Source organism: Ursus americanus, chromosome 36 (assembly GCF_024610735.1).
Source record: "Ursus americanus isolate L20-20 chromosome 36, mUrsAme1.1.p, whole genome shotgun sequence".
NCBI classification, from domain to species: Eukaryota; Metazoa; Chordata; class Mammalia; order Carnivora; family Ursidae; genus Ursus; species Ursus americanus.
Window position 1 is genome coordinate 5,232,520 of NC_142162.1, and position 27,094 is coordinate 5,259,613.

The 27,094-nt window shown below is 41.1% G+C and overlaps 2 protein-coding genes across 4 annotated transcripts in view; one reads left to right on the forward strand and one right to left on the reverse strand.

Moving 5' to 3' along the window:
* GALK2 (galactokinase 2) overlaps nt 1–3,680 on the forward strand; it is a 104,938-nt gene extending 101,258 nt beyond the window's left edge. For all 3 annotated transcript variants that reach the window (XM_045812066.2, XM_045812065.2, XM_045812067.2), the window contains exon 10: nt 2,869–3,680. In XM_045812066.2, the coding sequence (XP_045668022.2) occupies nt 2,869–3,076 (208 nt within the window). In that variant the 3' untranslated portion in view covers nt 3,077–3,680. The remainder of the gene's footprint in view (nt 1–2,868) is intronic.
* Nucleotides 3,454–27,094, reverse strand: part of FAM227B (family with sequence similarity 227 member B) — a 195,732-nt gene continuing 172,091 nt past the window's right edge. Inside the window, exons 14-17 of the mRNA XM_087859290.1 lie at nt 10,677–10,754; nt 9,738–9,812; nt 6,500–6,569; nt 3,454–3,570 (exon numbers count right to left, since the gene is read on the reverse strand). Coding sequence (XP_087715416.1) covers nt 3,454–3,570; nt 6,500–6,569; nt 9,738–9,812; nt 10,677–10,754 — 340 coding nt within the window. The remainder of the gene's footprint in view (nt 3,571–6,499; nt 6,570–9,737; nt 9,813–10,676; nt 10,755–27,094) is intronic.

The window sequence follows — 27,094 nt, forward strand, 5'->3', positions numbered from 1 at the left end:
ACACAAGGTACAATTCCTTGCTTCTTTCCCTCTTTGTAGTTTATAGCAAAGTTGGGTCTTACTGGAGCTCCCTCCCCCCTCCCTTGCCTTTTTCTGTGCCTGTGTCTTAGTAAGTGTTTTATGGTCCAATCAGTTCACTTAAAAGTAGGAAATTTTTGTCGGGCTATATTAAATGCCCGGAAAATTAGTTGTATGCATGTACTTTTCAGTGATAAAAGGATCAAAGGGAACATTCTTAATAATCTGCATCTCTTATCTGCCCTAGCCTTTGTTTTGTAGATCATAGTTATAAGAAGGCAGAGGCTGCTTGTGTTGTTTTGACTAACCCTTCCGCGTTATTTCCGGTCACCACAAAGAAGTGCTTCTCTGATGTGCAATACCTCAAGGATCCGTATTTTTATTTTATTTTATTTTTTTAAGATTTTATTTATTTATTTGACAGAGAGAGAGACAGCCAGCGAGAGAGGGAACACAAGCAGGGGGAGTGGGAGAGGAAGAAGCAGGCTCATAGCGGAGGAGCCTGATGTGGGGCTCGATCCCAGAACGCCGGGATCACGCCCTGAGCCGAAGGCAGACGCTCAACCGCTGTGCCACCCAGGCGCACCAAGAGTCTGTATTTTTAATGTCTTACTGTTCTCATGGGAAAAACATGGCTCACCAACTTTTCTTTCTTAATATAAAGCTTGTACTGGTCTCCTAACTTTTGACTTTCTCCCTGAATTTCTATGGCATATGCCAAAGAGCATATTAAGGACCAGTTTGGAACACTGCAGACAGGACCTTTCTGCCTTTGTCAATGTATAGAGCTGGGCAGGCTGCTGACCACCTACTGGGGCAGCCCCCTGATTTGTGACCACAAGTGCCACTGACTCAGGGGCAGAAGGCTATTTATAACAGCCTTTATCATTCTCTGTTTGGGACATTTGAGCCCGGATGATTTCAGATCATGTGGCTCATGCAGCCTTGTGCATTTTCTTCTGCAGCAGGCAGGGTGGTGACAGAGCACCTCTGGAGACTCAAAAGTGAATATATTTACCTCGAAAGACTTCTAGCTTCTGCTTTCTGGAAACTGGCAGGATCCTGAGGAAAATAAGCCCTTTGGCACAATTCCTATGGGTTTTGTAGCCAGTTAGAAACAACGCTTAGTTTGCTTTAGGTTCAGTTTTGAAACCACAGCTTTCAGAAACTGTTCAAATGAGAAAGTGTAAGAAAATACCCCTGGAAGTCCACTGAAGACCGTAAAGGACCTGGTGGGTTTGAGTCCAACACAATGGCAGAGCTTGGATCTTAGAGAATCACATAGGAGGGCACCCTGTTGTTCTCTAGACCATGCCCCGGTTGGCTCTGATGCCCCGATTTTAGGGTCTTCCAGAGATGCCTTGGCCACACCTCCTTTTTTCCAGCATCTTCCACAGGAAAGACAGTCTGATGTGACTGCTTGTCACAACTTATTTTTTAATTTTTTCTTTCAAATCACTAAGTTGCAAAGTGACCCTTTGCCAGCCTGGGAAATCAGAATTATCCTAGAATCTCCTAGAATCCCACAGTCAGATAAACTTTTCAGCCTGGAAGATAGGAGTCTGGGCTTAGTTGAGTTACTGGGCTATAAGCTGAATGTCTGAGGGACAGCAGGAGATGAGTAGTCTTTATTATTTGCAAGCATCTTGTTTTCTTCCTTAAACATCTATTTTCATTTGAAAAATATATTTTGATGAATAAAACAGATGATGAAAAGGAATCAATTGAGAAAATCATTGAGGGGAAAATGAATTACTGATGTGCCATAAATCTGATGTCCTAGAGGAGGGTTAATATTCTATTGATATTTTCCAGGAAGTAAAGTAGCTCATTTAGATGGAAAAAAGGGGACAAAATTGTGCTAAACTAATTATGGAGTTTTTAATCTGCTATGAATTTGGAGTAAATTTTATTAGGAAGAATTGGAAGTACATGTTAACGTTTATTATCAGAATAAATTACAGCTTTTAAAGATGAGGGACCCTTGTGCTTTGCGTAGGGCCTCTCATTTTGGTACAAATCTTAGGTTTGAAACTGTGCCTTGTTGATGGTGACTAAAATGACCTCTTTTTGTGTGCTGGTTGAAATAGGGGTTTCCATCCCAATCACACAATTTGGCTAATGGTAAATTCTGAGTCCAGTGGTTAGACCAGCTCGCAAAGGTGCAGGGAAGATGCGTATGGACCTGTAGAGGCCACCGTCCTTTTTGTGGAAAGATCTGCATGACTTCCCATTAGAGATTAAACAGATAAACTGATCTAGAGTTAGTAACATGCTCTTTGTGGATAAATTTATTCAGCACAAATCGAGGCTATCTGTTCTAGGGGACGATTCTTTTATGTGGAAGAGCCAGGCCTTAAGAACACGCCTCAAACAGCCACTGGCGGAAGCCCTCACCTGCAGGAGCCTTGCACTTCAGAGTTTGATGGGACCTCATTTGGAGCATAGTGTTGATCCTGTCGATCATGTCTGTTGCCTGTTTGCTTTTTACTCCTTCTTCTTGATCACCTGTAAGCCTGCTGTATACAGGTGCTAAATTGGTGACTTTATGGAATCAGGACTATGTGGGGGGTTATTGCCAGCTCTCACCAAACAGTCCTGCTAACTTTCCCTGCTTAGAGCCACCATCATGGCCCAGTTTTAGATACAATTAAGTTTCAAATCACCTTCTGAAATATCTAATGTCCTAAAATGTTTGGCCACACTAAACTACCCTCTCCCTACCCAACAAAGAAACCCACACATTCGCTTCTTAGAACGTGGGTCGGCTGTCTGTTCTCTATAAGCACCAGGCAAACCACTCTCATTTTCATTTACAGGTTCTAATGTGTTTTTTTCTCATTGTTTTAGGAAGTTTGGGGCTCAGGGGTCCCGACTTACTGGAGCAGGATGGGGAGGCTGCACAGTGTCGATAGTACCTGCAGACAAGCTGACCAGCTTCCTAGCACACGTGCATGAAGCCTATTACCAGAGGAGCGGCCGGAACGGAACATTCGAGAAGCAGAGTTTGTTTGCTACCAAACCTGGAGGCGGGGCTTTGGTTTTCCTTGAGGCCTAAACAATGTAAAAAATCTCAGAGAAACTATTTAGGGCATTTAGGAACTGGCAGAACTTCTTATGCCACAGTAAATTAATCCTCTTTCTGTTTTGTATTATGATGAACGGTTGCTATTATCAAGATGTATTTCCAAAGAAACGGTTGAAAGCTCTCTATGCTTCATAATGATTATTTTTCCATTTTAAAATATGTTTCTACCAATAAGAGCCAAAGTTATGCTTGGACAGATCTCTTAAGGATGATTTACTGAGATTTATTGATTTCAAGATTTTTAAAGATGAACGATAAAAGACATTCAATACTGACCCCATGGATTGGAGTTGAATTAAACATACTGCTACAATTAAACGGATACAGTTGCATTGTACGCAGTATTCTTAAACACAGTTCCCTTCTGGCTTCTCTTGACCTTCTTCTTCATAGTCGTAGTCTTCTGTTGATGATGGTGATGAGAGCGATGCCAGAAGCTCTGTCTTGGTTCGGGCTTCAGAGCGCTATTAAAGTAACACATGAGTAAAGATTCGTACATTTTCCTGGATACCTGATGTGAGGTTACACCAATTACCAAGATGAGAAGAATCACTTTTTTTTTTTTTAAAGCAAAGATGGATTTAGGCTCATTTACTTTTAAAAACTATGTGATATCACATAAATAATCACTTTCAATTCTTTTGGCCTTGAGCTTTCTGTATCACTTAATAAAGAAACTTAGATAAAAGATGCTTTCCATTTTTATCTCTATTCCATTGAAATAGAGAATTATCTGGATGATAATTCAGATAATTCCATTTGTTCATTGAATTTACTTCCCACTCTATGCTAACTTTTCTCAAATGCTGCTCTGATCCAAAAGGCATGTTTACTGTTCTGGGCGACCCCACCCATGCCCTGCAACTCTCGGTTGGGCGTCTAGCAGGTCTCGTTTGTGTATGTGGACCCGGGGGGGGGGGGGGACGGGTGTGCAGGCCTGTGGCTAAGAGTAGGTTCTGGGATTGGGTAGGGGTGTTGGAGTCCTGTATATGTTATCCAAAGTAGTCAGAAACTTTTGGCCATGTGGCGATGGTAAGTAAATGGCTTTCTCGCAAGAGGGCCTTCCTGAATTACAGGAAGATTTAGACCAAAAAGCATTTTGCTGATACTATCAGATAACTGAAGCAGGAGCAGTCTTATGGTATGAATTATCCAGAAAATTACAATTCTGTATTATTCTAGGATTGTTTTGCTCGTTATGTACAACTTAAAGACTGGACATATCATTTTGAATCTCAGTTTCAGAGAGGCTAAGGCAAAGCTGGTTCTAGTATTTCTCAAAGGACAGCAGTCCTATAAAGTACTAGGAAAAGAAAGGTAAACACTTGAGAAAGCTTAAGTCAAATTTGTTGAATTTTGAGTTTTATAATACCCGATAATCCAAAATCCGAATTGATTTTAAATAATTCTTTGTTGTTGTTGTTTCTTAAGATTTTAAAAGTTATCCGTTTGAGAGAGAGCGAGAGAGACAGCGAGCACAAGTCAGGGTGGGGGTGGGGAAGTGCAGAAGGAGAGGGAGAAGCAGGCTCCCCACTGAGCGACGAGCCTGACTTCCACTTTGGGCTGAGTCAAAGGCCAGCTCGTAACCGACTGAGCCACCCAGGTACCCCAGATTATATTTATTTGTTTTTAAATACCTTTCCATTTTACGCAGAAGATCTGTGGTTGGTACGTAACTATCCAGTTGGTACCTGGATTACTGTAAAAAAAAAAAAAACAACAAAAAACCCCAAACTCCCAAAAACAAAACATGTGGTACTTTCCATTGCTTCGCTATTCTGTTTAAATTTTCCACCATGAAATTCCTTCTTGCAACAGGTGAGTAAAAATTTCCATTGTGCCCTCTGCTTTGGAGGACACAGTTGTTCTAAGCCAGGGATCTACTGTGTATTTGTCTCAATGTCTGGCTTGAAGAAAAGAACTATTTTTCAAACCATCACTGTTATTCTAGAAATTATGAGAGATACCAAAATTTTCTGGAAAGGATGGGGTTAGGACAACTGGAAAAAGCTTCATGAAGAAGATGGAATTTGAGCAGTGCTCTAAAGGATGAGTAGAAGTTGAAAGCTGGGGAGTAGGCACTGCAGATGGGTGAATATATGAGTATGAGCAAACATGGAGTGTTCAGAAGGCCCAGTGGGGGTGAAGAGTTTGCCCTGGGATACAGTGGAGGAGAAGACAGGTAGCTTTTGAAGAGCTCCAGGTCTAGGATTTAGAGGAGGGGTTGCAAACATCTGGTCTGCAGATACATTTAGTTTGGCCCCCAGAGTATTGAAAACTTTGGGGTTCTAATCAGGAATTCTACAGAAGAATCTGGATTACTGATGGCAGGAGATCTGATTCTCCCCTGGCCTCTGCTGCTAGGGGATGGCCGTGAACTAGAGCTGCGGTATAGCTGCTCTGTTTAGACAGGCATGGGCAGTTCAGCGTGCTACAGGTTTCACAACTCGCACTTTCCCTGATACTCAGGCATGTACCATGGACCAGCTGAGGTCCCTTGCCTTTCACCAGCACGCTGGCACAGTGGTTTCTTACACTATTTCATAAATACTTGAACCCATGTTTCTAGTAGTAGTCGTTAAGGGAGACCAAGAAGAATGGGAGAAAGAATGTTTTAGTGTGGAGGTGAAGAATAGTCCTACTTGTTTAATATTAAATACACTGGTGTTTTACTCCCTTCTCTCACCTTTTGGCTCAGACAGGAATTTGATTAGATTATTTGACCTCTGTTTTTGACATTACACCAGCAGCCAATGAGGATCATTCTAGATGACATGCTACAAATAAAAAGCTCTCTCCTGTTCCTGACCTCAGATTGCCCAACCCCCAGATTTATTGCACCTTTTTCTCTACATGTTCTTGCCTGCTGGAAGGGAAGAAGAACCTTCAGATTTAACAGAACTGCCCAGAAGTTAAGGAGGAGCGTAAGAGGAGGGGACAGAGAAAACTGGAAAGATGGAGCAGGCTCCTTTCTTCTTTTCCTCTCTCTCACTTGAGTCCTGTTTAGAACCTTCCAGTTTCTGCAGGGACCACTCATCTAACATGGTCACTAGAATCCAATATTTGTTGAATTATTAACAGAAAATAAAATATGACTTCACACAGATAATTTTCTATTAGTTTGAAATTTTGACCGCATTTAGAGGTTTTCAGTTGCATAAACTGCCCGTGGTCGGAAGCCAGGGATGAAGATAAGTGGGCATGAGGTTGTCACTAGTATGAGAACCAGAGATTATCTTAAATGAGCATGTGGATAACTAAATGAGAATAGTGTATTCTACCTTGCCTCTGTAACTTGGATGTGAAACCATATATTGCTTATTAAATATTGTCCAGTCCATATAAGAGAAGCTACATAGAGCATTCTCATTTATCTTCAAAAAGGAAACATACCAGTTTATGGAGAAACTTCTCAAAGTCATTCTTAACTTCGTAAGGTTTTTTGGTAGCCTTTGCCTGGAGTCTAATAAAAAAATAATAATAAAAAAAAATCAGTAGCCAAACCAATTGTTTTTATACTGACACCAACTAAGAGCTAACATTTATACAAAATTTAATATGCTGGGCATTTGCCAGCATTTTACAGATAGTCATTCAGTTACCCGTACAACAATCTTATCAAGTAGGTACTGCTATTATCCAGTGTTATAAATGAGGAAAAAGGCTCAGGAAGGTTAACTAACCTGCCCACAGTCACAGAGCTAGCAAGTAATCTAGGATGTGAACCCAAGCAGTGTGACTCAAGCCTTCAGTTCAACCACTGGAGTGAAGCAGTCTCTTCAGTGAGGTGGTTTGCACAATTTTTGCTGAACTGATTTCACTTGTCTGGCTCTGGCGCAGACTTTAAGGAGTGTCCACGGGACAGAAGAGTACAAGGGACCAGCAGGGGAAAGATCTAGGGGGAAAGAGACAAGTCTGGAAGCTCATGGAGGCAGGAATCCAGGAACCTATCTGATTTTTGTCATCAAGTACTCATTCAAGAAATATTATGAAGGAGTTGGATAGCTGAATTCAGGAGGCAGCAGAAACCTTTCCAGAGATCTGTGGATGAGGGAAGAGGCAGTGTTAGGCTAAGGCTAGGATCAGTAAGAACTGGGGACGAGGGAGAAACATTAGCAAGAGAAACAAAAATGAAAAAAGGATATATGGCTATTCATTTCACTGGCAATTTTCAAGTGAGACATTTTAAAATTATTTTTCCTCCATGGAATTTGTAGGAAGTAAACATTTCTGAAAATTCCAAATATACTTTGCTAAAGCATGAGGTTTAGATTAGCCCCCTGCAAGGCGGCCTCTTGGTATCTTTAGAATTTAGTGTTGGGCACCCGTGGGGGCACAAGAGGGCTAGCTCTTCAGGGCTCCCCGCATTAGTGCTCTGCCACTGACAGATGGTCTCGCTCATTCTCTGCTTTATTTCTGCCCATTTTCTCACCTCCACTGGCTTTTCTCCTCATGATTACCTTCTGGGTCTCTCCTGCTTTTCCCAAATCTGGCTCTCATAGTTTGGGTCTCTTTCTTATGGTCCTATTTAAACACACTCCAAAATAGCCCTCATGCCCTTTCTCAGTAACACCCTCTTAGAATCTCCTTGAGATAAGAGTCATATTCAGACCCTGGTTCATTTCACTTTGTTAAAATCAAACCATCTTCCTGCTCACCCTTTTAATTTACAGTGCCTCTTTTTTTTTTAAATAACAGTTTTATTGACATGTATCTCATACCATAAAATTCACCATTTTAAGGTGTTCAATTCAGTGGTTTTTCAGTACATTCACAGTTTTGCAACCACCACTGCTACTTAACCCTCATTGTTCTGCTTATCTTTCCTTTCCTCTCCCAGAGCATCTCTTTTCTGAAGATTACAGACAGAAATGTGCATGCCGTGCCTATAGATTTAACAGGCACTTGAGATTTATATATGTACGAGCATTTTCCCTTTATTTTCTCCAACAATGTCCAATTGCATAAACATATTTGAGGGCTTCTTGCACATTGCTCTTACTGTCCTACATTCTTCTGTTATATCCTCAGATATATGATATGAGAAATCCTGTCCCATATAGATTTAATTTTGGGGAACTTATAAAATCCACCTGGAATCAGATTTTTTTTTTTTTTGAGAGACTGAGAGTGCAGGGGATGGGGGGGCAGAGAGGGGCAGAGGGAGGGGGAGAGAGAGAATCCCAAGCAGGCTCCATGCCCAGCACGGGGCCCAATGTGGGGCTTAATCTCAAGACCCTGAGATCATGACCTGAGCCAAAAAGCAAGAGTCAGACACTTAATGGACTGAGCCACCCAGGCGCCCCGGAATCAGATCTTATAATTAGGTTATTGTGAAGGGGAAATTTGGGTGATAAGCTATTTGGTAAAAAGTGAGATAAGATTCTAAAGTAATGGATTTTCTCATGTGACTGGGAAACTAGCTTTTTAATTTTTATTTTATTTATTTTTTAAGATTTTATTTTTAAGTAATCTCTACACCCAACATGGGATTTGAACTCACAACCCCCAAGATCAAGAGTTGCATGTTCCACTGAGCCAACCAGGAGCCCAGAAACTACCTTTTTTTTTTTTCCTTCAAACTGAAGTATAGCATACGTATCATGTTACATTAGTTTCAGGTGTACAACATAGCGATTTGACAATTCTATAGGAAACTAGCTTTTTAAGTTCCAAAATAGTAATTAGAAGATGGCGCAGAGCTGTGGTCCTGCAAGGCACTCGTCTGAAGGGCTGTGCTCATTTGACACATTCTAGTGCATGTGGGTATGCTAGAAGTAGCTTAGTCCCAATACTTTATAGTTTTCCTTTTTACACTCCAATTTGTAAAATAAACAAATTAAATGTGCCCCAAAAAATGTTTGTGTGTGTAGGGGCAGAAGGGGAACAAAGAACTAGCCCAAGGGAGACCAGCTAAATAGGTTGTTTTTCTAGTACGTCTTCCCTAGGGCAGGGCATGGTTATGGGTTTATTTTTAAAAAGGCCTTGAGCTTAAGTCCTATAGCTGGAGGAGTAAAGGAGATGATGATGTTTAGCAATTAATTAAATTAGCAGAGTCGTTGGTTCTGTGGACAAAGAAGGTCAAAGAGTTATTTCAGAGGGACTGTTAAGTAGAAAATCTCTTTGCAGATATCTGAGTTCATGTACGTTTACATAATAAGCCCATTGTAGTTTTATGTAACACATTTGTTCAATTAAAATGTTTTACAGGTTTTTTTAATAGATTTTTAAATTTATTTTTATTTTCTTAGATTTTATTTGCCAGAGAGAGAGAGAGAGAGCACAAGAAGGGGGAGTGGGAGAGGGAGAAGCAGGCTCCCCACTGAGCAGGGAGCCCAATGTGGGGCTCAATCCTAGGACCCCCAAGATCATGACCTGAGCCGAAGGCCGACTGAGCCACCCAGGTGCCCCTAGATCATTAATTTATTTGAGAGAAAGAGAGAATGAGTGGGAGGGAGCGGGAGAGAGAATCTGAAGCGGAAGCTCAGAGCCCCACACGGGATTCGATCCCACGATTGCGAGATCATGACCTGAGCCAAAACCAAGAGTTGGACGCTTAACCGACTGAGTCACCCAGGTGCCCCTCAATTAAAATGTTTTTAATCACTACGAAGTTGAATAAGGAACAAACCTATCAAGCTCCTTGTCAATTCTTTCCTGCCGCTGTCTTAGGAGTTTTATTTCTTCATTAATTCTGTGCTTTTCTCTATAAAATCAAAATTTCGAGTTACATTTTAGAATAAAGCAGGATTTCTAATTGGGAAAGAATAAATTAACAGTTTACTGACTTCCCCACATCAGTAAAAGTCCTTTACAAACTAAATCTTCAGCAACCCCCCCCCATGCACTACTTGGTGTGAGGAATCCCCCCAGAACATCCCCTCCTATAAATGTATACCAAAGACATCACCCATGACACCTGAGTATGCTTTGGACTCTGCCTTGCTGCTTCCGCAGGGGCCCTCTCACAAAGTGTCCGTACCCATTCTTCCCACCGGGCACAGGAAATCTAAGGGCTGTGTGTGCACGTGCATGTGTGGTGGGGGTTGGGGGGTTGGAAGGAGGTGGGAGGGGAACAGGGACCCTTGGAAAGCAGAGGCTCAAACCTTTTCCCTGCCTGCTGGATAAGACTCACCTGGCTGCTCTCCCATTTACCTCTCTCTGATGTATTTGGTTGTGCTTTCCTCAATATGCCCCTACTGCCACCAGGGAACTCATGCAGCAAACAACCCTTGCTGTTCTTCTAGGGCTCATCTTTGTAAATAAACTGTACTCTAGTGTCTAGTCCCTGGAGCTCTCCTCTGGGCTCTCCATGCTGGGGTGCATCCCCCCAACCACAGCGCAGCAAAGCTTTCTTCCTTCCTTCAATCCCTGACGGTTGCCATGGCTCCACGGCTCCCACATACATCCTTGACACTCACCGGAAAAGAATCTCCGAGTCTGTTAGACACTCAGAAGTGACTCTCCTCATTGGTAAAATAAGGAGCTAGTGTAGACGATTTCTGTGATTACTTCCAGCTCGAAAAGAGTTTGTGATTTTCTATTTAACAATAGTATGGCATCAACTTACATCCGAAATTCCTTTTGGTTCCTTGCGAATTGTCTTTTTGCCTCTTTTATAATATCACGGTAAGTTGGAGCAGGTGGTGTGATTGGCTTATGGTCAAGGAAAGATTTTTAATTAGGAACATTTGGGAGAGGAGGACAGTACCCACACAGGGGGACTGAGAGGGCCGTCTGGCCTGGGCTTCCCAGTCATGAAGGGTCTCAATTGTGGACATGAATATTACGTCCAAATTACACTGAGAGGACTGAAAGAAGACAGTACCCATTGGACCACGTTAAACTGGTGTCCCATTAACTGGACTACCCCACCCACAGTGCACTAGGACTTAATAGTTTCATAAAGTCTGTAGTTACCTTTTTTGTGGTGTTGTGTGTGTGTGTGTGTGTGTAAGTGCTTTATGTGTACGTGTGTGTGTACATTAAAAGCAGCAGTTTGTTAACTGTAAATATTTAAACTGTACCAAAATTTCTGTAACCCTGTTTAGGCATTTCTTCATTTCTACATATGCTGAGAACCTCAAGGTCTCTTGACTTCTGAAAGGCTCTGGAGGTGACTGGCAGTATATGCCGGTTGCCTTAGGCCGGTGGCCTCTTCTAACTGCAGGGAAGAAAGATGATATGTAGGTGTCAGTGTGCTGTGAATGAGCCTGGAGCTCTTGTCCCATCTGGTTCTGGTACAGCCTGTGGTTGCGCTCCTAACCCTGGTCTTACACCCACATTCGTGTCTGACGAAGCAGACACTTCCCTTCTGAGACAGCAAGTGGCAAATGACTCCAGGAGGCAGCCGTCAGCTTGTGTTAAAAAGAAGACCTGACCCTCACTGGTAGACTAGGAGCTCTTAAACCTCTGCAATCATGAGATGAGACTGTCTTGGTGCGGCCCCACTTCCCCTCCTGAAGCACACTTCAGTATTACCTCTGTCCTTCTCTGAATGCAAATTTAGGGTCCATTTCAAGGCTGTCCTCGACGCTCATTTTAATCTTATTTATTTGGCATAAGAAAGAAGCAGCCCAGTGGATTTGGTCCCTGGAGCGGGACTACATAGGTACTTAACTTTATGACCTGAACTTCCTGAGTACTGTATGCCCACTGAGGTAACCAGAACGAAAAACATGAACGGCTCCAGAACCAAGATACTTCCAATGAGCTTGAACACAATTTATGTCTTTCCTATGGAGCTCTAAACCATTCAGGAATTATCTTCGATCACGTATAACTTGAACATCAAGGACTTAGAACCAAGGAAAAGAACACCTGATTTTCTGTGCCCTCCAGACCACTTTCTCAGCAATGCCAGAAGAGACGGGCTCTCTGCACTGGTCACAGAACCTGTTTGAGCAGGCTTTTAACACGTATCACTGACTGTGGAGGGAAGCCGTGTTGACAACAGAACACACTCCATCCTACCAACCATGGAGTTTGAGAGGATCTGGGAGACTATATTACTCTAAAATGAATCAAAATTCTCTGAAATAAATTTTAGAGAAGCTTATTTATTGATACAATCCAAATTTCTTTTTCCCCTTAATCATATCTGGGTTTTAGAATAAGGTTTTCCTTAAAGAAAGAGATGAGCCTGACTTCACTGTTTAATGTCACAATGGCATATGGTTCCTGAATTTACGATTTAAAAGTTGATTTGTACTGTGTAGGTGAAAATCAAATCAGTGCTTTGATAGCATCTGGCACCTCTAGGAGAGAGACCAGTAGTGACAACTGCATGTGTTCAGGATGAATAATCATTATTAACTTTAAGGACCCATTCAAGATACAGCCTTCTTCAGGGCAGCATGAAGCAAAATTGGGAAGTCAACAGAGTGTGTGTCTTCATGTCCTTTACTCGTCTTCTCTCTTGGTGCTTTTCTTTCAGGACTCTCTTAGCTCTTTCTCTCTTCTTGGCTGGCGCTCCGAGGCCATTTCCCAAAGATTATAGAAGGAATGCCATCCTGGAGACTGAGCTTGGGTTCTGGCACTGTGCTCAGCACTCCCCATCTAGTACTATGGTAGCCTCCTCCCTCCTTTTCCTTGTCCGTAAGGTGTGGGGTTTAGTTAGACGGTTATGTGGCTCCTGTCCTATTCTGATTTTCTATGAACTAGAATATGAGCCTATTTAAGTTCAGAAGTTCAGACTCATCAGTAAGGTAATGGCAAAACGCTTAGAGAGTGTGGGGTGGAATTTGAGATTTTGCAAAGGAATGAAGGAGAGTTGGTTTACTAATATGGGGGCTGGATGAGAGATAGGGAGGAGGAGAGATCAAATGTGGCTAGGATAATGGCGGAGTCATTTTACAGAGATGGGGAAGTCTGTCAATTCGAAGGATGCACTACAGAGGATGAGAAAGTATTTTAATAATGGCCACGTTCAATTATAAACTCTCATTAAATGCAGACAGCGATCGGTGGGAGCAGATATGAAAACAGGGACTCTCTTCAGAGGTGATGGTTGAAACAACGAGAATGAATGAGACTCTGAGGGAGAATGCAGACAGAAAAGAAAGAACCCGAAGACAAGATTTTAGGGATTAGTAGTAGAAGGAGAGCAGGAGCCAGGAACTGGTATAACACAGTGTCACATTCCAAAGGAGGAGCTATTTAAGAAGAAGGGTCAAGTAAGCCATAAAGGTCAATCTGAAAACCAATAAAGGGCCACCTAATGGGGTGATACCATTACTCATTCAACAATTACTTTCTGAGCACCTGCTATGTGCCGGGCACTCGTCTGGACCCTGGAGACTGAGCAGGTTTCCACTCTCATATGGCTCATATTCGAGAGCCTCCAAAAGCCATTCACCACAGAGAAGTCAAGGATTCATACTCAGATAAATCCCCTGCTTAAAGGGGGACATAAGAAGCAAAGAAACTGATTCTTTTAAATACTGTGAGGGCAGTAAAGTCGTGTATGAGAAGAGAGTTGCTGGGAATGTGTATGGGGGGCACATTAGCCCGAGAAGGCCTGAATATCAGGGAGAAATGGGAACTGGCTATCACATTTGAGTAGGAGGAAGGGCAATGGAGCTGGAGCAGAGTGAGCGTGGGCAGAGTGGTAGGAGATGAAATCAGAGAGCTAGGTGGGGCTGGAGCTTCTAAGGGGCTTTTGTAGCCCATGGCGACATGGTGTGGAAGAAGCTGCTGGAAGCCTTTAAGTGAGGGAGTTACTTGAATTATGTCTTGACTATGTGACAAATGGCTTGTGGAAAGTGGAGAAAAGGGCCGTTCTTTGGAGGCTCTTCCATAGCTGAGGCGAGAGGGGTCCCGCTGCTTGGACTAGGGTTGTAACAGTGGAAACGGAGAGAGGTGGACAGTTTCAAGATATGTTTTAAAGGCAGAGCTGCTAGAACTCAGGGATATTTTAAAATAGGTATCCTAAAGATGTAATAGACACTGGAATTTCTAACAAAACAATTTTGGGCACCAAACCTGGCAGTAGGGGTGACAGTTTGAGGCAGGGAGTCCTGCCCGGTGGCCAGCCCTCAAATTATCTCAGGTCTAATCAATGCCTGTGCAGAAGGCTGACAGTGCACTTCTAACAGTTGAACACCCGGGCCCAGGACAGTGCTGTACCAGCATATCCACGTTAGCCTGCTTCTTGATTAGTATATCACACACTGTGGTTAACTAAGAGACCTCAACGATACTGTATTTGAGGCACTGGTGAGGGGGTAGGGCAATAATTGGAAATGGAGTGGAGGAAAAAGAAATTAACATTTGTTGGATATCAGTGTAGGCCATACACTGTGACGGGATCTTTAGAGTATCTCCGGAATTCTGCGTGAGACTCTTGTGACTCATGTCTTTGTTTCTGTGGAAATAGTTCTACCCCACACAGTCCTGTTTGTTGCCTGGCAGAGGACATCCCAAGAGTACTCCTCCTCGTCAGAGCCTCATTTTGCACTGGAATTCTGTTTTTAGTGTGCTTCTTGTTCTTTTTTTTATTTTTTAAGATTTATTTATTTGAGAGAGAGAGTGCGAGCATGCGCTCACACATGGGTGGGGGGAGGGGCAGAGGGCGAGAATTCCAAGCAGACTCCCCGCTGAGCACGGAGCCTGATGTGGGGCTCAGTCTCACCACCCTGAGATCATGACCTGAGCTGACATCAAGAACCAACTGAGCCACCCAGGCGCCCCAAGTTTTAAGTGTGCTTCTGAGGGCAGTGTGGCTTATTCTGGGAGACACATCCCATAGCAACGTAGGTTATATCCAAACAGTAGCTGTGATGGAACAGCCAATGTATCAAATGGAATTTCCTGTTTTCAGCCGATTGTTCTGGCAACCAACCTATGGTCAGAAACACAGCACTGTCTTCAGGAATTACAGACATCCATGAGTTCTGATCACACTGTACAAGTTACCTTGTCTTCAGGGATCTTCTAACTGACATTACTGGAATTAAGTGTCCACATGAACTACAGTTTTCTCTTGATATAAATCAAGTCTGAATGGTAAAATTCTAAAATAAAACTTCATTAAGCTGGATCTAAGTTACTTTCAAACTTTGGCTTTGAGATTTCATTCCGTGTAAGTAACACTTTTGACTATTCAGTAAATGACAACTTTAGGGACAGATCAGTCCTCAAATCTAAAAGGGAAGTGGTGAAAGCCTCACTTTAAATATTTAAAGCAGAGAAAAATGAAACCTCACAAAATCTACTCATTTTGACAAATATTTCAGCAAGATTTAAAAAATGTTACTGTGGTAATAATTTCTTAATATACGTAAAAGTCTAAATCATTATGCTGTACACCTGAAACTTACACAGTGCCATATGTCAATTATATCTAATAAAAGTAAAAAGATATTACTGTACAAAGATTATTATAGCAGCATTAATGTAAGCAAAAGAAAAAAATTCTTCCATAAACTATTTTCATTTTTCTATGTGCCTTTCCATCTATCATATAAAAACATATATTTTATGTTATTTGTTATAATGGCATGGTTACTTTCTTTACCCAACTATCATAATTTTCCCATGCATCCAGGGTTTATAGTCACTATTTTAATGTTTGCAAAAGATTTCAGAGTGTTTGTACCAGAGGGCTCTACTGCCCTGATGCAAAAATTTCATTGGGTTTTCTTATATGAAATAATCAATTTCTCCCTCTTCCCCAATTGTGTTTTCCAGGGTGACATCCCCCTCCGGCCCTTCCCACGTTCAAGTCTAGCAAGGGAGGCCTATTGTCTCTCCAAATTCAAATCCCTCTGAGTTCTGGGAAAAGATAGCCTGGTTCTTGCTTGGCTTTGGACTGGTGTGATGCTCACGGCCAAAAAAAAAAAAAAAAAAAAAAAAAAAAAAGAGGTTGTGGTCCTGTTTGTTACATAAGTAAGAAGCTGCAATTTTAGTTATGCCAGATTTCCACCTTTACCCCTTTGCCTGTCACAGACTGTGATGAAATCCAGCAGCTTTAGAGGAGAAGGCTTTGCCATCTTCCTGAAACAAAGAACACCTGAAGAGATCAGGCTACTTTTAACATCTGTCTTGCTCTCCTCACTACATCTAGTGACTGAAACTCTAAGATCTTCTCCGGAGTAAAAATCACAGAAAGTTGAATAGCATTCTTCTTCTAAAATGATTAGCACAACTAACTACATGCTTCTCCTAAAGCGGCCACGGTCTTGAGCCGCTGCAATTTAATTTGCATGCAGCTATTTCCTGGTAACATATAATTTCTCTCTCAGAGTGCCTTCTAGAATTGCAAAGATTTTATCCTTCTACAAAGTTACATTGTGCTCTTGAGTATGGTTCTCACGATGAAGGATTTATGAGTGAGATGGTGCTTGTCACTCTGAACTAAGTGGATGTTCTCCCTTGAACATTCATTACATACTACTGGTATTAAGACAAAGAACTATGTTTCATTTCTTATAAATTAGTAATTTTGAACATATGTCATTATTAAAATGAACCGGGTAACATTCTCTATAAAGTCGTTCTCATTGCCCACAAAAGGGGTCACAGTGGTATATTTGTGTTATGTGATGAGATCTGGGCTGTATGATGTTGCTGCTAAGATCTCAGCATCTTCTTGCACTGCTCAGTCTGATGGTTTTTGGTAGACTTCTGCTAATGTCTGTTAATGAATATCCTAATTTTTATTCTCATCAGATACATAAAGTCATCAATTTTCCCCAACTGTAGAAAATTAGAGTACTTACAGCTTACAAATTATGAAGAATGGCTATATTTTATTCCTTGGGGATGTCTGTGGCAACATGTTTTCCAAATCCGCTGTCTGAACTGACCTCACGCTACTGCGTTTTCTCAGGCGACGCTACACGGAGTTTACACGGCAAGCCGCTGAACAGAGAAGGAGCCATTTGGGTACAAATAAAATAGTCCTGTTCTGAGACTTCCCAACAGCTGCGGTTGGCATACCACACACTAAAACCTGGAGACATCCGAAAGGCCTCAATTTAGACTCCGGGGGCTTTGATCTCCCTTTAGAAACAGAGTAGTAGTGAAACAAGGGACCTTAGAAATTGCAGGGTCCGATTTGATTATAATATAGTTGAAGAAACTGAGGCTTCTAGGAAGGAAGTACCTTGCCTTGGAGAAGCTGGGAATGTGTGAGACTCCGAAAAAGATTGTCCCAGGGGCAAATTTTGCTTCTGTCTGCCAAAAGTACTGTTCTGGACGAAGCTGCAGGAGGCTTTGCTGTCCACCCCATATCCCTTAGATACGCTCCTCGGAGGATGTTTAGAATTGCTAGTGAGAGTACCAGGTTTAAGGCCTAAGTATCCATTTCACACCTAACGCTATTGTATAAGAAATAAAAGGAACCTAGGCAGCAAACAGCGGCCACAATCTCCTCCTTTATGCCCCAGAATTCATTTAATTCTTAATCCTAAAAACTAAATTCTTAAAATAACAGCATGGGGCGCAAACTGATCTTAGAACAGTTATCTTCTGCTTACCGTTTACCTTTGCTTACACTTCAAATATTTTACTGTCAGATTTGCAAGAGTGTCAAACATCCACAACACAGCCGTGTATCCAGAAATTTTTTAAAAAAGTTATTACTATGCCTTACCTATGGGAGACAGTGCCACTGTTAGAATGCCACCCAGATTCTATATGGCCTGGTACTACGTGGAAAATAGGGGTTTCAGTAAGTTTCATTATTTAATACATCATGAGAATACATTGTACCATAGTTGAGAAAATTGAGGGAATAAGGCTACCAGAAATACACAGATTTAATGGAAAGCATTCGACAAATCTGCTGGGGCTTTTACTAGGCACGGAGACACAGGATGAGTAAGACATGGTGTTTGACTTACAGGAATAACGAGTAGGAACGGGAAATAACAACAGGCAGGTTTTCAAGTAGAAGACAGAAGGGCTATAACAAATAGGCATAAAGACTATGAAAGTCTTGCATCCTGTTCTACTTTAGGGCAGAGGGTCTGAATTGGCAAGGGTACGCCTCTGTGCTGCTACGGCAACTTCGGCAGGATTCTGCGGCGGAGGACACGATCTCCCGTCTGCCGCTGCTCAGCACCTTCGTGCGGGTACCAGCTGGCACGGAAGGGGTATCCAGGAGGTGTTCATTGTTCTTGGCCTCCTGAGCAAGCCTTCTTACCGTGTCCTGCTGTAGCTGAATCATAGGCTTCACCTACAGAAGCCTTGTCATCATCATAATTATTTTTTTGCTATATTGTTTAAGAAATCGGGGGAGTATGATGTAACTTCAAGGAAAATTTTCATTAACGTGGTTAACATAAATTTTGGTGTTTAGATGGTCGGCTCTAGTTATCTGGAAAATTCAGTTATGGCAACAGTTCACTCCCTGATAAGACGGAATAAACAAGTTGTTTGATTTATAGAGATTCCATGATTTTTATAATTTATGCCGTTGAACAGAGACAGCTCCAAGGGTTGTTTGGAAGGAATTTAGTCATCCCCATTATTTCCATCAACCCCTCCTCCAGTCACAAATCTATTGCAAATAAACATACAAACTGTGGATTTGCTTTGCAAATACAGTGCCTTGCTTGTAACTGGATTGAATATCTAAACCTCTCTTATAAAGATAGAAATTCTAGAGACCCTATTCCCCTGCGATGGGCCAAACTGGATTATTAGTAACAAAGCAGAAACAAATGCATGTGAGATAACCACCAAAGGAGCCAGTTTGTTTGTTCTTAAATATGCGCACTTCAGCTCTAAGCTAGGATAGGGTTTCTACTTTCGGAAATCCTGGAGCATTTCTCAGAATCACTCGGAGCCATAAACTGGCAGTGATTTTTATGGGGTGAATGCAAAGTAACAGTGAGGGTTTTGTCCACTCTCTTTGCCTGCCCACCTTCTAGGAGGAGATGTGGGTTAGGTGAACACAAAATTATAATCTAGTCAATTTTTATATTTGATTGAGATATTGCTTTTTAGTCTTAAATTCTTTTTTTTTTTTTTTAAAGATTTTATTTATTTATTTGACAGAGAGAGACAGCCAGCTAGAGAGGGAACACAAGCAGGGGAGTGGGAGAGGAAGAAGCAGGCTCATAGCGGAGGAGCCTGATGTGGGGCTCGATCCCATAACGCCGGGATCACGCCCTGAGCCGAAGGCAGACGCTTAACCGCTGTGCCACCCAGGCGCCCCTTTAGTCTTAAATTCTAAGCACTCAAAAAGCTATGGCTTTTCCACCAGATTTTTTTTTAATTGACCAGTAACATATACAGCAAGAATATTCATTTTTTCAATGGTTGAAATCACTTAAAACTGTTTGAAAATGAAATTTTCTTCTCTTATTTAATATAAATTGAGCTTTACCACATTTATACTAAGTTAAAAAAAGCCAAAATCTTAACTCGTACTAACTCTCCAGGATGCAAATCCCTCCTGCTCCACAACCCCCTCCCCTTAATTTTCCACTGAGCCATGTTTATAATCTAAAATCCCAATTGTGGCTAAAAATTGATACAACCCACACCCTAGAACCTGATTACCTAAGGCACTAAAGTCTTCTATTTATTTCATTAGTTAGTTTAATAACAAGTTTGCTGGATTGTGGCTTGTGTCTTGTGCATTTTATTAAAAGGAAGGAAAAGAAAAACCCTAATGAGAACTTAAATGGAGGCTATGAAAAAAAAAGAAAAAAACTGCTGGATCTTACAAGCAATTTTGTAATTGTCTTTGGCTCAAGGTGGCTGCAAAATGCTTACAATACACGTACACATACTTAACTCATGTAAAACAAAAACCCCTTTGTTCCTCAAGTTCTTAAAAAAAAGTATGATGTGCATTTTCTACCCTACCCCCCCCCTTTTTTTTTAACTTGGCCTACACTCTCAACTGGCAGGGTTTGTGAAAGGAGGAAACTTGGCAACCTACTCAACAAAGTTTAGAATAGCTTCAATTAAAAGTCATCTAAAAATAAAAATAAAACCTCCTTTTCTCTTCTGAGAGCAAAATTTAAATACTGGTATCATTTATCCTACTATGTTCTTTGATGCTTTTCTGCTTATAAAGTGTTCTATTCAGTGAGTCAGATATATTTTTTTAAAATATAAAACCTGGTCCTTTAAGGAGTCCTTGGGAGCCTAGCAGGGGAGTTACAAGTTTCTTCTGGTAACTGACACAAACTATCATCAATGGGAATTAAGTAAAAGGGGTCCACGGATCACATACCTGACCGCCAAAAGGCAATCACAGAATTTTATACAGATCTCGGTTATTTTAGAAATAAGTTTATAAGTTCTTGTTCTGGGGGCTTGTACAGAGAGTGGTAAGGTTTCTTCTACAGATTGAAGCCATGAGGAACGATGCAAAATTCTGCATGATGCTAAAAGTAGTTATCTCTGAGCAAAACCAAAAATTAAACAAAACTAGGATAAAAGGGGAAAAAATCCAACCAAAGAAAGAAAACTATGAGGGGAAATTAACTTTGTTGGTAATTTTGTTGGATGGATGAGTAATGAGTGGATGAATAAATAATATGTAATCTTAAGCCACTGAACTTCTAAAATTAGAAGGCTGCAAGTGGCAAGGCAAAAGAAAGTTCTGTGCGTGCTGGCTGTCTGATACCCCAAGGTGACATCTCAAGTTCTGTGAAGAGATTTAACTTGCCTTCTTACTCAAGACAGTACTGGCCATAGAACATTTTTGTTACGGGGGAAACGTTCAGTATCGCGGTATCTAACAGTCACACACAGATAGTGAGCACCTGAAATGAGAGAGTGTAGCTGAAGAACTGTAGTTTTATTTATACTTAATTTTATTAATTAATTTTAAAAAATATTTATTTATCGGGGGGGGGGGTCAGAGAGAAAGGGAGAATCTTGAGAGAGAACCTTGAGCAGACTTCCTGCTGAGCATGGAGCCTGACGTGGGGCTCGATCTCACAACCATGGAATCATGACCTGGTCCAAAACCAAGAGACGGATGCTTAACCAACTGAGCCTCCAGGTGCCCCATTAATTTTATTAATTTAAATATAGGTTTAAATAGCCACACATGGCAAGTGGCTAACATACTGGACAGTGCGGTTCTAAAATTATGAAAAACAGAATAAATACCTAACTTCATGTACATATATCTATTTCTTTCAATCTTGCTCTAAATAGTATATACTATCACTTTATGTAATATTGTAAAATACTATTGAAGAGATCACATACTATTCTTGGTTTTCTTTTCTTTGTAATAATAATTTTTTATTATGTTATATTAGTCACCATACGGCACATCCCTAGTTTTTGATGTAGTGTTCCATGGTTCATTATTTGCGTATAACACCCAGTGCACCATGCAATACGTGCCCTCCTTACTACCCATCACCAGCCTATCCCAGTCCCCCACCCCCCTCCCCTCTGAAGCCCTCAGTTTGTTTCCCAGAGTCCACAGTCTCTCATGGTTCATTCCCCCTTCTGTTTACCCCCCCTTCCTTCTTCCCTTTCTTCTCCTACCGATCTTCCTACTTCTTATGTTCCATAAATGATGAAATCATATGATAATTGTCTTTCTCTGCTTGACTTATTTCGCTTAGCATGATCTCCTACAGTCCCGTCCATGTTGCTGCAAATGTTGTGTAATCATTCTTTCTGATGGCTGAGTAACATTCCATTGTATATATGGACCACAGCTTCTTAATCCAGTCATCTGTTGAAGGGCATCTATTCTTGGTTTTCTAACTATATGTTTATCTAGCCAAAACTACTCAGTTTGTTAACTCTTACTTGGAGAAGTTATCAAGGCGTAAGAACAGTGAGGAAAAGAAATCCATCCTTTATGGGCTAGTTCCACAAAACTGAGTATACAGAGTAAGAACCAATGGTCCAGCTTTGAAAATAAATTATCTTCAGAATGCCCCTGAGGGCGCTGTGACTTTTGCCTTTTCAGAGTCCATTTTCTCACCTTGATTAATTCTTGCACCTTTTGCCTTATATAATTCCTTATTTTCCTTTGTTTTTCTAAAAAGATTTTATGTATTTATTTGAGAGAGAGAGCATGAGCAGGGAGAGGGGCAGGGAGAGAGGGAGAAACAGGCTCCCCACTGAGCAGGGAGCCTGATGCGGGGCTCAATCCCAGGACCCTGGGATCATGACCTGAGCCAAAGGCAGACACTCAACAGACTGAGCCACCCAGGCGCCCCTGCCTTATATAATTCCCAAGACTTGGGCAACTTCTCTCTTATTTGCTTCAGGGTGAGTATGTCTTTTCCTTCCCTAACAGTACTCTCTAGGATATGGGAGCCAAAGACACAGTGAGCTGACTGGCCCCTTACCGTGACCCTTGATGGCTGTCAAATTGACATTGATAGGTGACTCTTTTGCTTCAGCACATTTCTATGCTTCTGGCTCCATTCTTTGACTCCATTTTCCCCAATTCTACTCCCCCCTTTCTTTTTCACCCTTCCGGTGGGATTTCCATAAGTCTTAATACTGGATTATGCAGACAGATAAATGGAATTGTAGAAAGGAAGCAGACTCACCTTCGGTGCTCATTCCATGGAAAAGAGCTACCTGGTGAACCTTCTTTCCATTTTCTTCCATCTAAGTCTCTGTTCAACATACCCTTGTTCAATACTTAAGTACGTCATTTATCATTCAAATGTTGCTCTGATTGCTTCCACAATAAGCAAAAAATTACCCATTTCACTGAAGACTGCATACTTTTCCAGGCAAAGGAAGTATGCTCTCTTGGACATTTAAAGGTGTCATCTTTCTTACAGGCCACTGTGCTGTAGCTTTTAGACATTGAGGATGGGGAAGAACAGAAATTGTTCAGGTAAGCATGGGAGGAATGCTAGAAAAATGCTGTATCTTGGGTAAAGCCAACAAGCTTGTGGACAAGGTCATCCAGTAGACAATAAGTTACCTGACAGCAGAGATGACAGGCATCTCTTCAGCACCTAGCACAGCACCTCGCACATAGATTTTCTTGTTAAACAAGACATAAGGAACAGTCTGGGGTCTGGAACCAGGTAATGAAGGCATATTCAGGCAATGGGGCAGAATCAGACACTTAAGCAAGATTTGAAGTATCTGGAAAATCATAATTAGAACAGGCACACATCTAGAATCCAAAACAGGATTGGGGCAGGAGAGGAAAGCCGGACAAGGGGCAAGACAAGAGATAAATAGGTGAAAAGGAGAGACTGCTGATAGACACGTCCTAATCTACTGCATGTTTCCCTTAAAAGCATGTTGTCAAGGCCATTATGTATCAGTAGGTACTCACATGCTGCACAATTCTTATATAGATCACAAAATTTTGAGTTTTAAATGTCTTCTAGACAAAGCAAAAATGACTACCAGATATGGGACTGTTAGTCTAATTCAGCATTTAATCACTCATGGTAAAGTCCTTCCTTAGGAAGAAAGAACTATCTAGAAGAGTGGGAAAACATCTGGCCAATTCTGCCCAAGCTCTTGCAGCAGGAGTTCCAAATGAGACCCAAGGTACAACGCTGAATTTTTTAAAAATGTAATTCCCATACATTTTTTTTTTCTCTGCTTCAATTTCATGGACTACTGGGGATCTGGAAGAAAAACAGTGAACAATCAATGGATTGTTTTTGCTGTAATGGTGAGAACTGAAGCCAATATTGTTCCCCCTGTGTTAAGTAATACTGGGAAGAAACATACTATCCCAGGTGGGTCTTTTGGAAGCAGACTAAGAAATGAAGATCAGTGCGCAGAAGGTTTATTAGGGAGTGCTCTTGAGATTAACATTTCTGGGTTGCCAGGGAAGGAAGTAAAACTGAGCAGAGAGAGAGCTTGAACTGTGATAATAGTCGCACTGGAAGTCTAAGCTGACCTATAGGGAGTTCCAAAGCTGGGATGACCCCTCAGAATTATTCTGAGTTGGGGTAGAAGGGGCCCCAACCTCAGCGACTAATATATTACATTAGTCAAAGGATGTGGGCCGCCTTTGAAAGGAGGCATGGTACAGTTATGTATTGCTGCATAACAAACAGCCCCCAACTTAGTGGCATAAAACAATAACTGGCATTTGTTATTATTATCTCAATAGTTTTGGGTGTTGACTGGGCTCAGCTCAGTGGCTTTTAGTTGGGGTCTCTCATGTAGTTGCAGTCCATCTCAAAGGCTTCCTCACATGTCTGGTGTTTGATTATGACTGTGGCTCAGCCTCAGCTCTGGCTGCTAGCTGGAGCATGGCCTCTCCATGTGGTCTGACTTCCTCCTCACAGAGCAGATGTTTCTGAGAGCATTCCAAGAGTAACGGCGGAGCATTACAGCAGAAGCTGTAAAGCCATTTATGACCTAGCTTCAGAAGTCACACTGCATTGGTTGAGGAAGATATAAATGTCTGCCCAAATACAGAAGGGCTACCTCTTGATGGGACAAGTGGCAAGGTCACATTGTAACAACAGCGTGTAGGAAGGAAGATACTGTTGGGGCCACTTAAAAAAATATATATAATCTGCCATAGGGCAGGACACTGAGTGAGGCCGCTATCATTAAATGGTGCAATCCTTGTAAGGTGTTAGCAACTGAGGGCTTTCTGCCATAGTAACCCCCCACAGCCTAAAAATAAGTCCCTTATTCTGGATGCAAACCTGGGCATTCAGAGCATCCACCATATATATTTTCCTGTTCCAGAACTTTTTCCTTTTCTGGCTTTATTGAGATGTAGTTAACGTGTAACATTGTGTAAGTTTAAAGTGTATGAATATGTTGATTTGATACACTTATATGCTGGGAAATAATTACCATAGTACCATCAGTTAACAGCTCCATCACCTCACATGATTACCATTTCTTTTTTGTGGTAAGGATGTTTAAGATTTATTCTCTTAGCAACTTTGAAGTATATAATGCCATATGTTAATTATAATCACATTATACATTAGATATCCAGAACTTGTAACTGGAAGTTTGTACCCTTTGACCAGCATCTCCCTATCCCCCCCATCCTCCAGCCCCTTGCAACCATTATTCTACTTTCTGTTTCTATGAGTTCAGGTTTTTTTTAGATTTCATATATAAGTAATATTATACGCTACTTGTCTTTATCTGATTTCTTTCACTTAGCATGAAGTCCTCAAGGTCCATTCACGTTGTTGCAAATGGTAATATATCCTTCTTTCTTATGGCTGAATAATCCATTGTCTATATACCCATCTTCTTCATCCATTCATCCACTGATGGACACTTGATTGTTTCCCTATCTTGGCTATTGTGAATAAGGCTGCAATGAACAAAGAGATATCTCTTTGAGATCCTGTTTTTGTCTCTTTTGGTTATATACCTAAAAGTAGGGTTTCTGGGTCATATGGTAGCTCTCTCTATACTTCACTTTTTAAAAAAGTTTTTATTTGAATTCCAGTTAACATACAGTGTAATATTAGTTTCAGGTGTACAATATAGTGATTCAACACTTCCAAACAACACCCAGTGCTCATCGCAAGTGCCCTCCATCATCCCCATCACCTATTTCACCCATCCCCCCACCCACCTCCCTTCTGGTAACCATCAGTTTCTTCTCACTAGTTGAGTCTGTTTCTTGGTTTGCCTCTCTCTTTTCCCTTTGCTCATTTGTTTGTTTCTTAAATTCCACATGAGTGAAATCATACGGTATTTGTCTATATTTAACTTTTTAAGGAACTTCCGTACTGTTTTTCATATTGGTTACATCAATTTATATTTCACCAACTGTGCATGAGAGTTTCCTTTTCTCCATATCCTAGCCAACACTTAATTGTAAAATTTTGTCATTTTGTTAATAGCCATTCTAACAGGTGTGAGGTGATATCTCACTGTGGTTTTGATTTGTATTTCCCTGATGATGAGTGATGTTGAGCATCTTTTCATGTACCTGTTGGCCATCAGTATGTCTTCTTTGGAAAACTGTCTATTCAGTTCCTATGCACGTTTTTAATTGGATCTTTTTTTTTTACTATTGAGTCATATGAGTTTCTTATATATTTTTGATATTAACCCCTTACCATATATATGATATGAAAATATTTTCTCCTATTCTGTAGGTTGCCTTTTCATTTTGTTGATGGTTTCTTTTGCTGTGCGGAAGCTTTTCAGTTTAATATAGTCTGACGTAAGAATTTATGCTTTTTAGTTTGTGCTTTTGGTGTCATATCCAAAAAATTGTTACCAAGACCAACATCAAGGAGCATTTTCCCTATGTTTTCTTCCAGGAGTTTTACAAGTTCAAATCTTAAGTTTAAGTCTTTAATCTATCTTGAGTTAATTTTTGTGAGTGGTGTAAGATAAGGGTCCAATTCCATTCTTCTGCATGTGATTATCCACTTTTCCCAACACCATTTACCTTTCCCCCACTGACTATATTCTTGGCTCCCCTGTCAAATATTAGTTGACCATATATGTGAGGGTTTATTTCTGGGCTCTCTATTCTATTCCATTGGCCTATGGGTCTATTTTTATGCCATTAAAACACTGTATAAAAACAATATACATCCAATGTGTTATATATTTTCATATGCTTTCATGTTACTAATTATCATTCTTTAATTTCATCTTGAGGAATTCCTTTTAGCATTTCTTATAAGGCAAGACTAGTAGTGATGAACTCCCTCAACTTTGTCTGGGAAAGTCTCTGTCTCTCATTTCTAAAGGACAACTTTGCTGGATATTCTTGGCTGGCTTTTTCTTTCTTTCAGTACCTTGGATATATTACCCCACTCTCTCCTGGCCTATAAAATTTCTGCTGAGAAATACACTGACAGCCTTATGGAGGTTCCCTTGTAAGTGACTAGATTCCTTTCTCTTGCTGCTTTTAAGATTCTCTCTTTGTTTTTGATTTTTGACAGTTTTAAAATGATGTGTCTCGGAGAAGATCTCTTTAAGTTGAATTTGTTTGGTGACCAATGAGCTTCATGAACTTGGATATCCAAATCTCTCCCCAGATTTGGGAAGTTCTCAGCCATTTTTTCTTTAATTAATCTCCCTTTTTCCTTCTCTTGCTCTTCTTCTGGAACTCCA